This window comes from Protopterus annectens, chromosome 5.part1 (assembly GCF_019279795.1).
Source record: "Protopterus annectens isolate FY-2018-M chromosome 5.part1, PAN1.0, whole genome shotgun sequence".
In the NCBI taxonomy this organism is placed as follows: domain Eukaryota; kingdom Metazoa; phylum Chordata; order Ceratodontiformes; family Protopteridae; genus Protopterus; species Protopterus annectens.
Window position 1 is genome coordinate 647,010,053 of NC_056736.1, and position 13,510 is coordinate 647,023,562.

Here is a 13,510-nt window from a genome sequence, read left to right on the forward strand (position 1 = left end):
TTCACTCCAGCAGAGTGGAGAACTGCCATTGTCAACCCCTTGACCCAGGAAACTATTGCCCCATTAGCTTGACAAGTCTGATCTGTAAAGCCATGGAGCGTATTATTATGGATCTCATAAACAAGGACATATGCAATCTCCAAGCACTTGACCCCACCCAATTCAGATTTGTCAGGAGCAGATCTTGCCTGTTGGACTTGGTTGACTTCTTTGAGACTGTCACCAAAGACTTGTATGAGGGAAAGTCAGTACATACAGCTTCTCTTGACTTGGCAAAGGCCTTTAACACAATCCCCGACTCGGGCATCATCGAAAAGCTAACTCAACTTGGTGTAAATCCCTATCTCGTCAGGTGGGTGACCAACTGTCTCACTGATAGGACCCACAAGGTCAAAATAGGTGCCACCACCTCTGACAGCAGACCTGTCACTAGTGGTATTCCCCAGGGATCTGTCTTGGGACACCTACTGTTTGGCATCTACTTCTCAGAGGTCCAGGCAAAGACAAATGGCCTGTGGCTGATCAAGTTTGCCAATGACTGTAAGTTGGGTGCTGTCATTGACTTCCCAGATGATGTTAACATACTGCAAGAAGGTCTCACAGCAACAAACGACTGATGCCAAAATCATGGCCTTAAGTTAAATGCAAAAAAATGTATTATCATACCATTTGGCAAAAACACAGCCCCTACTGATTACGACATCAACGGCAACCCCCTAAGCACACAACCTGTGGTGTGAGACCTGGATACTCAGGTTGACAACAATCTCACATTTGACCATCATGTAGCGGCAGTGGCCAGAAAAGTCTTTTACTTGGCTCATCTCATAAGTAAAGGGATTGCAACCAGAAAAAAGGAGGTTATTACCTCTCTGTACTCCTCCCTCATTAGGCCTATAATTGAGTATAACACCCCATTTGGTATGTACCTCTCCAAACACCTGCACCAACTGGAAAGGCCACAGAAATACATCACAAAGAGAATCCATGGCCTCCAACATCTGTCCTATGCAGGCAGACTCAAATCACTATCACTCTACTCAGTATCGTACAGATTGCTCAGAGGTGATCTGTGTCTCACCTACAAGGCAATATTAGACCCTGCCCTACTAGAGATGCTCCATATCTATAAGTCTAACTCTTTGTGCATTACCCAAATGGCTGTTATTAGTAAGTGGAATTAAATGAGCTCACCTACATTTATATTACATTGGTGTATATAGTGTTAACTGTTTGATCTATCAGTAAATAGATGTGAACTACATTAGGTTAACTAGATGTATATTCCTCATTGTATCCATATACACAATTAGTAATGTATTGCACAACTTTAAGTCTGTGACTAATTGTGTGCTTTATATATGTTTGGACTGTTCTCTTCGGTACTAAATAGAATCTTCTAAATGGACACACTTGGACTATACGTGAATGTAAATTAATAAATGCTTCGATTATTATGGGATATTCACAAAGCTTAGCTTTGTAGCTCTCAAAATGTTGTGTTGTGTGCATCAGTACAACTATGGAGCCAACGTGGAGCAAAAGCTCACTAATAACTCCTTTGAACATCTCTTAATCAGGCAAGCACCTAACACAGATGGAATAATTGTGCTACTGCTCTCCCTTACAAACCCAAACAATGTTGTTATGCAGGTGCCTTTAAAGACTTACACATGCACACAACCACAGCTTCGCATACTTTACCTGAGTGACACTAACTGCTCCAATGCTTCAGCAAATAGCAATAGGTGAATGCCAAAAACAGCACATTTAGTTCCACTGATATATAAATCGGACCTGCTGGAGAGATAGGTATATATATCCCAGAGCATACCCCGTCAATGTGACAGGCTCCCCATGCATGTGAAGCAGAGTTCTTCCCTAACCCAGTTCAAGTGGAACTTGGACAATTGGATGGGAAACCAGAAATGCATCCCTGGTTTGGCACCTATGCCTCTAATGCAAACAGGTAATGTGTAAATGGCTCATCTCCCAGGCCAATGTTTACACTTATCAAGGGTATCAGAACTTGTCAGAGATTTGGGATGCATGGCTAGGCTTAAAAAGGCCCTTGTGGTTGTTAGCCTAGTAAACACCTATGAATTTATGAACCTATGAGATGCTATGCTGTGAAACGGCATGCTACAGCTTGTCATTGAATCTTTTAGCATGGTGTTTCAATCCCAGAGTAAGGTACTGGCCAGAGCATGTGACTAATTTACATTAGCTCTGCCCCTGGACTGCTGATTTGGAAAGCAGCATTACATATTAGACCTCAGTAGATTCTATCCCTCTGCTTCACCATGGTGGTCACACACAGCACACTGAACGGCAGTGCTAGAAAGACATTTACATAGTGCATGATGTGTTTCTGAACCCCACTTAGTTTACTCCCCCCTGTCCTGCTATCCAGTTGTTACTAACCTTTTCTCCCTCTTACCATGGCCTATCAACCTCCCCTCTGTTTACTCATTTCTTGCTCTCTGCTCACATATTCTAGTCTTTTCTATTGACCCGTTTACTATAGTTTTCTTCTCTTATCTACGTTATTCCCCTACTGCTTCTCAAACACAAATGAATCTGTATTCTAGCTGCTCCTGTAAATGCTTCATTACTTAACAAACCAAAATATCTCACTTCTACTCTAAATGTGTGCAAATATTTTCTGTAAACTCCATGGAAAACTATATAAAAATGTAACTGCTAACATGACTTCTATCTCTTTACATAATTATGCCATCTATGTATTGTATTTTACTGCAGAGTTTACACTATTATTTATAATACAGTTTACTCTTTTAGTTTGTAACAATGTCTCTATATAATGTTTCATGTATCATGTGTTTGACAATGTGCTTACTTACCTCAAATGAAAATCATGACTGAAAGCGGTCCTCCAGACCAGTTAATTTACTGTGTTATCAAATTAAACAAATAAATTGATGAGTGGTAGACTGTTGTGATTTTCTAAAAGTGGGGGACGACCATTCTCCAAAAGTTGATGACATTGGCTAAAATACCCTACAGCCACCATATGAAAGATGACATTATAGAAGAGGAGTCACATGATGTGTTGCTATCAAGAGGATTCACATGATATGCTGGTATCAGCCATAAATTTAATCCTGAGATCCAGATACGTATAAAGCATGAAATTGTGAGGGTGAAGGGGGAACAGTATTATGAACTGAAAAAGAAAAATTGTTTTGGCAGTTACAAGTTGATGCAAAGTGAATGCTGTCTTTTATTGTACTGTCAGAAATTCACTTTGCCAAGAAAGTGAAGCTGTTTTGTCTATGACATGAAAGTTGATTGTATCAGCGATGTCACTTCTGAGCACTGATTTTGAGTTAGAGTACTACCGAATTACAGAAACATTGATATCACAGTGACAGCACATGGCCTTATTAGCATCTAATGCTCAGATGATAGTATGATTGCATTATTACTGTTGAATCAAACATCTAAGTATTGCTATTATGTACAGCTGCACACAAATGCTTAGTTTTACTATAAGCAAATGTTTATGTAATTTTTCTCTGAGGCTGCAGACCTTAAGCAAGAGGAAGTGTAGCATATTTTATAGTACTGGCAAAAATTCCACTAATCAAAGTGATCTGGGGGCTCTATGAGATAATCAGTAGATCAAAGAGCAGAGTGTTATATTATCTGCATTCAAATTACAGCAAAGTCTGTAAAGTATTGCATGACTTGTGCATATTGTTAACTTGTCCATGCTTAGTATCATTTAAGGGTAGAATTGCGTAAAAGCAGCCATACCCCTCACCTTAGGAAAATGTAAGATGTGATTTCAGGGAGCAACATACGTAAATTGTATTCCCAAAGTGGCAAAACATTACTCCCAAGTGACACATAACCCATTGACATATGGGGTGGTACATGGAGACTGTATGCATTGTGTCTTACAGCTGGAGCAGAGGATTAAGGCTGTGGGCTGTACTTTTGGTGGTACTGAGTTTGATTTCCTCAGCCCTCAGTTACTTACTGTGTGACTTTGAGCAAGTGACTTAGCCAGACAGTGCTTGGGGCCAACTGGGAATTTGGGATAGGCTTGTCAATGATCCCCTGGGCTGCAAGCCCAGTAACTACCCCAAGTCAAGTATACCTCAGTTTCATTGACATATTGGTTCTAATGAATTCTGCAGATGAATAATCCCCTAGGAGAGTGAGAATTATGTCTTAACTATAACTTCTTAGCTTTATTATTCCACACAAATGAATGAATAACTAAATATTCAGAATGAGAAAGAAAGGGAACATTTGGAAAGGTGGCTGTTCAATATAGTGTAGCTTTCATAAAATTTCCTGATTTTTGGTAATAACATTTATATACATATATATATATATATATATATATATATATATATATATATATATATATAAATATATATATATAGATAAATAGATAGATAGATAGATAGATATTTCATTAAAATGTGCATTTTCTTCAATTATAGGCACGACTTCCATTGAAATGGATGGCTCCTGAGTTTATTTTTGATAAAGTGTACACCACGCAGAGTGATGTTTGGTCATATGGAGTACTGCTGTGGGAAATCTTTTCTTTAGGTACAGTAGTGTTTATCTTACAGTTTTAATGCTGCAAATATATGAATGCTCTTTAATAAAATCTGACAATGTTTTCTAAAGACCATTATTGTTCGCTACATTTTTACCTCCAGGTGCTTCTCCATATCCAGGAGTCCAAATAGATGAAGAGTTTTGCCAGCGATTAAAAGAAGGTACACGAATGAGAGCGCCTGAATATGCAACACCAGAAATGTAAGCTTGTTAAACATATCTTCTTTCTTTAGATACATACTGATAGCTTTTATGAGTATTTACTGATAGTCACACATAAAAACACACTTTCTCCCTCTGTCTCACACACACACACACACACACACACACACACACACACACACACACACACACACACACACACACACACACACACACACACACACACACACACACACACACACACACACACACACACACACACACACACACACACACACACACACATGCATAGACACACGAACATGGACAAATACCTTATACACCACCCTTCCTGAGATTAGGAAGCTTGGACGAAGCATAATGTTTTAGATGGTTTGGATACAGTCCTAAGGTGGGGTCTAAGAAAAAGGAAGGAACATGGGTATTAATGTAAGGTCATTCTGCTTGAGTTTACTGGGGCCACAATGAAAATATTTGGCAACGTTTGCTTATTAGCTTTAAAACCTTCTGACCTCTACTAAGGGACATTCTTCATAATGCATTTTTCACAGGATTCCCCACCCCCATCCTCCACACCTCCCACTCCTGTCCAGTAAGAGTTCAAGGACACTATTTCTAGAAAATGCCTTTGTAGCAAAACTACAAGTGAAAAGACCATTATCATTTGCTACAGCAGAGACATGGAAGCACTTTCTATTCAGTGCTAAAAACTGGGATCTATTTGTTGCCTTGCAAAAGACAGCCTATTACCATACTCTTATGTAATGAAAAAAAAACAGAGTGAATGGTTAACAGCTTTATTGCAACAATAAAATACTTATTTAATATGTTACTATGTTTACAGTATTCCTGGGTATTTACCGGAATGCTTTTTAGACTCTATAACAAATCAGAATGTTGGTAAGAGCTGCGCCCCCTTTTCTCTGTGAAAATTTGGTTCTAAGCAGTACAACCTGTTTGAACTTTAAGAAATAATTTGGGTGAGACTTCTATATTTTGAATATCTGTACTAAAAACATAACAAAGAAAAGCAGGTATGATTTGTCAAAGATGACACAATCACCTAAACTACCATTTATTTTTATTTTATTATTTCTCTAGCTTACACATGTCTTACTTAACTTTTTCCTTTGTTTTAAATATTATATGTAGCCCTCACACAAGACTCTTATTTTACTTTTTGCCTGCTGTACCAGGACTTTTACAAGGCACTTGGTACCCCATTTATTGATATTTATCAAATCTAATTCTTAATGGTGTGAATTCAGTGATCAAAGACCTGTGGGGATAGCTAAGTTTCATATTCCGGTTATTAGTTTTACATTAGAACAGTTATTCTCAGGTTGGGACTCTTAAACAAGTAATGCCTGCCAAGGATACCGTGCTCCATGCTTGTATCGGGTGTACAGGTGTGTCATGGAAACTCATTTAATGAAAGAATAGTGCTTCCCAAGCCTGCATCTACTACACTTACTGTATGCAAAATGCCTATAAAGCACATATAAGGCTTGTGTAAGTCATAGATGTTAATACTGTTGCTGGGGGGTAAGGTACAAAAGTCCTTTAAAAGCTAGTGTACATACCTTCACCAACAGCAGTGTAACCTCCAGCTTGGTGTTACCCATACTGCCCCGGTCCCTGCATTGCTTCCTGATAACAACTAATTCACTTCCTGTCCCAGCACAGTTGGTACCAATTGTCTCAAATGTTCAAGAACAGTAGTTGGTACCCTTTGTTTTCCTCTGTAATCTGTAATGTAGCAGCTATTAGCCCATCTCCCTACCACCCTACCCCAGTATGTCAGCCAGCAGAGCTTACCCACAATCCTCTCCTACACCTACCCCAGTCTGTCAGCAAGCAGAGCTCCCTCAGAGCTCCCACAGAGCTCCCCCACAATACTCTCCTACACCTACCCCAGTCTGTCAGCCAACAGAGCTCCCCTAGAGCTCCCCCACAATCCTCTCCTACACCTACCCCAGTCTGTCAGCTGGCAGAGCTCCCCCACAATCTCTCCTACACCTACCCCAGTCTGTCAACTGGCAGAGCTCCACCACAATCATCTCCTACATGTAACCCAGTCTGCCAGCTGGCAGAGCTTCCCTACAATCCTCTCCTACACCTACCTCAGTCTGTCAGCCAGCAAACCCCCCCAAAATCCTCTTCTACACCTACGCCAGTCTATCAGCCAGCAGAGCTCCACCACAATCCTCTCCTTCACCTGAGTCTGTCTGTTGGCAGAACTCCCCCAAAATCCTCTAATACACCTTTCCCAGTCTGTCAGCCGGCAGAGCTCCCCCAAAATCCTCCCCCTACATTCCATTGGTGATCAGTTTTGTCATTCAACTAATGATCAACATCCCCTGTTTTAACAATTCTTGTCAGTGATCTGAGTCCCTGGTCTACCCCCACCTGGTTTGTCATTGACTAGACCCCAACCCCGAGCTCGCACATGCTGGTTTATAGGTTCATACCTTCTCCAATTAGCCTCTCAATGATCTGTATCCACCCCACTTTCCTTACCATCCTGTTAGCTACTGGATTCGCCTGTACGGCCTGCCAGGAATTAGATTCTTCTCATAATTGGGAGTATGTCTTTCTGTATATACAGACCTGTGAAGTTTCAGTTTTCCACATTGACCCTGTCTTCCACCCATGTTGCAGTCATAGTCCCCTGACTGTTGCTGTCCCATCCTCTCTGGCTGGAAAAAAGGCATTTCAGTTTACAGACTGTCCTTGTTTCTTACCTGGATAATAATTTTTAAGGGGACAGACAGAATAGCATCCTTTCCGAATAATTATACTGTCATTTGTTTTCTTTTACATTTCAGAAAATAAATTCAAATGTATAACTACAGCTTCATGGTGCTGTTTATACAGCATGTTGTTATACCGTTACTTGTAGGTAACCCCCTTGATAAAGGGTAATAAAAAAATAATGAAATGCCATAGTTGCCATTGTTGTCAGTGTGCATGCCCTCCATGTGTCCCCTGGGTTTTCATCAGGTGCTGAATTTATTCCTGTTATCCAAAATATGTGCTGTGTGTGTGTGTGTGTGTGTGTGTGTGTGTGTGTGTGTGTGTGTGTGTGTGTGTGTGTGTGTGTGTGTGTGTGTGTGTGCATGTGCATATGTGTGTGTGTGAGTATGAATACATGCAAATGAGTGCTTGTGTGTACCCTGTGGTGAGTTGCTACCCTGTAGTATAAACTGAACCTGTGAATCTGTGGTGAGTTGCTACCCTGTAGTATAAAGTGAACCTGTGAATCTGTGGTGAGTTGCTACCCTGTAGTATAAAGTGAACCTGTGAATCTGTGGTGAGTTGCTACCCTGCCCAGGTTTAGTTTCGCTGCCTTGTGCACAAGTGTCTGGATATACTCTATCTCCCTCATGATCCTAAACAGGAGTAAGGTGATAATTAAGAATAAATTAATAAATTAATGAAATTCCATTTTTGATAAACTGAAAAGTCGTCGGTATGTATACCCAATGATTGTCTATTCTTTGTTCAATTTATTTTACTGATGCTGCTGTCCAACTTTAACATTTGCAAGTTAAATTAATAAAAACAGACTTCAAATACACAGAAAACAAGGTGGTAAACAAACAAGAAGTAATCAGAAAGAAACATGGAAATTCTATGCAGCAGTCTGTACTAATGTCAAATTCTGTAAAATTCCTTTTGTACTAATGATCAGGAGAGCATCATTTCAAAAGTTTGCTAGTTTCAAGTAAAACAATGAAAAACTGTGTAGATCTTTCAAAACTCAGTCTTTTCAAGTGTTTCATTTCATGTAGTAGCTCTCTGCTTACATATCTCAAAGCAACAAGTCATCGCAACCTGTGCAGACACACTTTTCAGAACATGCAGTGATTCTTACAATAAACTCCAACTCTGAATTTAGAGATGTATTTTGATAAATGTGAGTTAGCCATGCACCTTAAAGATAAACCAATTAAAACGGTATAGCAATCAATAATTAAGTCATATTATTCTTACTTTATTATTTTGCTGCTTTGTTTTTACTATGGCATATTGGGCGGCCACAGTGGTGCAGTGGTTAACGTTGCTGCCTCACAGCAAGAGGTTCTCTGGTTCGATTCTCGGCTGGAGTGCCTTCTGTGTGGAGTCTGCATGTCCTCCCTGTGGTCACGTGGGTTTCCTCTGGGTGCTCCAGTTTCCTCCCACATCCCAAAGACATGCAATAGGTGGATTGGACACTCTAAATTGGCCCTAGGTGTGAGTGTGTGCCTTCTGTGGAAGGTTGTGCGCCAGGCTGGCAACTTGACACTGTAAAACTCCACTGCCAGTCATGAGCAGACAGATGATCTGCTGTGGCGACCCCTAACCGGGAAAAGCCAGAAGAAGTTTTTACTATGGCATATATTGACCATAAGATGCTGCGTCCTGCGTATTTTCATTTACAGTACTGTTGTGTCCACTGTGGTGTTAGTGTTACTGACATACCACCACATTCCAAAGACAAAAGTAACAAACCAGATAGAGACAGCTCTAGTATTCTCTCATATTAAGCCCAGCAGCTGAATGGATTTCATTGGTATTAATTGAAACACACAGTTATGTTTGCATAGCACTCAATAAAGTGAACTTGTGAATCTTTTTGTTGTCAGATTTTGTTTTACTGAACATAATCAAAACAAATCCTATTTCCTGTCTGGGCCTCTGTCACTACTATTTCCAGTGACTTACATATCAACAAAATGCCACTGGATGTAAACTTATCAGTTGTGTTCTCCTTCGCAACCTCTTAGACACTGCCAGAAACTATGTTCAAAATATCCTTCCCATAAAACTTTCCTGTGTTGATATTATGGTGCTTTAGACACAGAAGATTCTATCAGAGGAAACTGCTGGTAGCTGACTTTTAGGATTCAGATCACATTTAATTTGTATATCTGTTGATTGTCCTATTGTTTGGCTGCCGTTGTAACATTAAATGGAATGTTTATGTTTTTATTAAGCTGCACATTAACTTTGCTCTGGATGCTCTTTAAAGTTGTTATAATATACTGCATTAGGTGTGTTGGATATCACATTTAAAAAAACAAGTTATTGTAATTGCAGATATCAAACAATGCTAGACTGTTGGCAGAGTGAGCCAAAAGAAAGACCAACGTTTCCAGAACTGGTAAAAAGACTAGGAGATTTACTTCAAGCAAATGTTCAACAGGTTTGTTTTGCATCAGCGTCACTAACTACCTGAACTATTTAAACTTCACTATGAATGTTATGCAGTGTATGCAGTTGCCCCAAGATGTTTCCAGTGCTTGGATATTAACATCACCACTGAGGTGTGGTTTTAAAGTTTTAATATGTACAAAGTTTCTGTGTGCACTTATATAATGTTATTACCTGGCTAAGGTGATCTGTACAAAAGTATACCTGACGGTGGATATATATATATATATATATATATATATATATATATATATATATATATATATATATATATATATACATACACACAGAGAGAAGGAGAGTTATACAAAATTGCTTATTTATGTATTGTATTAGTTTTACAGTTCTAAACTATGTGGTTTACATTTTAGGACGGCAAGGATTATATCCCATTAAACACCATTTTAACACCAAACAGTAATTTTGGATGTTCCAGTTCAGAATCTACAAGTCATTGTGTACGAGACAACATTCCAACTTCAGGATTTCACAATGAAAGCTTTGGAAGTCTTGGGTAAGAAGAGGTGATAAATCAGTTTATGGCAAATAATTTGTTGACCAGTCTCTGATGAGTAAATGCTGAAATGCCAGCAGCATAATCCAGAAAGTGTTTTAACAAAAAGCATTGACTGATCACACTGGATGTGTTTCCCTTACTAATAAAGTCACTTGTGTTGGCTCTCTGGCATATAGAAATGAGGCCCTGGCTATAGCACAGGCAACCTGGATTCAGTTAGTGGCCTGTGAATTGGTGAAGCTGGCAAAGGAAACCAGAGAACACACAGAGGCACTTATTAGTGAGATGGTGTCTTTGAAGGTTATACCACTTGCAAAGTTGGTGAAACCCCTTGCACTGGCCCACGGCATACCCACTTGTAGGATATCTATTGGCATGTGAGGGGGGGTACACAGGAGCATGTGAATGAAAATACCACTCCCACTATGCTCAACCACCACCCCTAGCAGAATGAATGTAGGGTTTTGGACTCTGGGAGGAAAAAATGAGGCAGTAGAGTGAGCTGGGGGTGGGGGTGGGGGCTAATAGGTTACAGGGATACCAAAGCCAAAAAAAGCAAGAATTTTGAAAGGTAAGACATTTATAATAAAATGAGGAAACAGCTTATATTCTCTATGTCATACTTTCAAGATATTCACTTCATTTCCAAAGGCAGTAAATGGCATGTGATGTAATTTTGGAGGGGGTCTTTTCTACTGCTAAAACTAGTTGTGGCAGCATGACTTATAACCAGTGATAGTACCATTATTAATCTGATCAGTTCACATATCTGACCAGAATTAAACCATTCTAACAGATCACTGTTTCTCCAAGGCATATGAATATGCGAAATAATCATCTGACATTATCTCATTCATCCATTAATGCAGCCACTACTCCATTTATCTATGCATCCATCCAGACAGCCAGTCAGCCATCTATCCATCCATTTTGTTAATCCACATGTCCTGGAGAGGCTCAAGTTTGTGGCGAACTGAGCAGGTTAGACCAGGCGTCCTTATCACCAATAGCAATAATCTCCATTCAGTCTGTGTTACTCTAGGGTGTTCCCAGGCAATCTGAGAGCTATAATCCTTCCAATTTGTCTTCAGTCTAAAATGCCCCCCCACCCCTCCCATTTGGTCATGCTGGTAACTTCCTAGCTGAAATAAGCAGGGAGCATCTTCACAAGGTGCACAGACCACCTTGACTGCCTCTTCCTAACCTGGAGGAGCAGTGACTGTACTCCAGGATCCTCCCAGATTGCTGAGTTCATCACTGTGCCCTGGAGAGTTAGCCATGCTATCCCATGGAAAAGTATTATTTCTGTAGCTTGTATGTGTGATCTCATCCTTTTGGTTACAACCCAAAGTTGATTACCATATGTGAACATGTGGACAAAGATTGACTGATACACAGAATTTCATCATATGGCTCCTAGTTCACCAGTACAGACCAGTATAACTACCACCTCTGAATCCACCCACTGGTAAGTCTCCCAATCCCCTCTACCTTCATTTGCAAACAAGACTCCATGATACTTAAACTCCTCCCCTTGAGGCAGGTGCTCCCCATTAACCTGCAATGGACAATGCACTCTTAGGTTCATAGGTGTTTAGTAGGCTAACAACCACATGGGCCTTTTTAAGCCTAACCATGCATCCCAAATCTCTGACAATTTCTGATATCCTTGATAAGTATAAGCATGAGCCTGGGAGATGAACCATTTACAGGTTACCTGTTTGCATTAGAGACATAGGTGCCAAACAAGGATGAATTTCTGGTTTCCCATCCAATTGTCCAAGTTGCACTTGAATTGGGTTAGGGAGGGACTCTGCTTCAGATGGATGGGGAGCCTGTTCCATAGACGGGGTAGTCTCTGGGATACATACCTATCTTTCCTGCAGGTCCTATTTATAGCACAGGCAAGGTTTTAGTCTTTAGAATAGGTAATTCTGGTACTGTTTGTTTTGTGGATATGCAGGAGGTCCATCAGAGTGGGGTCTGACAATGCCCTGTATGCCAGGCATAGATCTCCCCTCAAAATCCAGTAGGAGACAGAATACAGGGATAGGGCCTTGAGGTGGTCTGCATAGGACATATTATTCATGCCCTCTATTCTTTTAGTAAGGAACCTCTGTGGCCTTTCCAGTTGTTGGATATGCCTGGTTAGGTACATATCAAAGGGGGCCTTGTACTCAGTGATAGGTCTGATGAATGCCGAATACAGTGGAACAATGACTTCCTTGGACACAGATACCATACCTTTGTTTATAGGTTGTGCAACATAGACTGATTTCCTCACCACTATAGACATGTGATGATCAAAGGCTAGATTGCTATGTATGTGTATCCCTAAGTCACTGACTACTGGGTCAACTCTAAGGGGTGTGTTGTCAATATGATAGTTACCAGGGAAGGATGAATTCCCAGAGGATACTGTTATTAATTTCTTGGCATTTAGTTTTAGTCCATGGTTCTGACACCAGTTGTTTGTCTGTGTCAGCCCCTCCTGGAGAACATTTGTGTCAGTGTGAGATTCAATGACAGCTCCTAATTTGAAATCATCTGTAAATTTAGTCAGCCAGAGACCACTGAGATTGGCCTTGACTTCTAAGACGTAAATGCCAAAAAGGAGCGGTCCAAGGACTGATCCCTGAGAGGCTCCACTTGTGACTGGTCTCTTTGTAGAGGTGGACTCCCCAGTTCTAACTTTCTAGGTCCTGTCTGTGAGTCAGTTGGCTATCCATTGGGTGACATACAAGTTTGTACCTAACCTCTTGAGTTTGTCAACAATGCCCAAATGAGGTATTGTGTCAAATGCTTTGGCCAGGTGAAGGCATGCAGTGTGAATGATTTTGCCCTCATCCATTGCTTTGGTGACCTTCTCAAAGAAGTCCACCATGTTGATAAAACCAAACTGGGTTGGGTGCAGTGTGAGGATGTTTACTATATCTCTGCTGATCATCTCCATGATAATTCTTTCCATGGCTTTACATATAAGACTAGGGAGATTATGGGTCTGTAGTTTCCAGGGTCTGTAGATGGCCCACC

General features: G+C 40.4%; 1 protein-coding gene across 2 annotated transcripts in view; it reads left to right on the forward strand.

The window, feature by feature from the left end:
• FLT1 (fms related receptor tyrosine kinase 1) overlaps positions 1 to 13,510 on the forward strand; it is a 1,018,969-nt gene that overhangs the window by 882,704 nt on the left and 122,755 nt on the right. For both annotated transcript variants that reach the window (XM_044073267.1, XM_044073268.1), the window contains 4 exons: positions 4,479 to 4,590; positions 4,704 to 4,803; positions 9,847 to 9,952; positions 10,332 to 10,474. In XM_044073267.1, the coding sequence (XP_043929202.1) occupies positions 4,479 to 4,590; positions 4,704 to 4,803; positions 9,847 to 9,952; positions 10,332 to 10,474 (461 nt within the window). The remainder of the gene's footprint in view (positions 1 to 4,478; positions 4,591 to 4,703; positions 4,804 to 9,846; positions 9,953 to 10,331; positions 10,475 to 13,510) is intronic.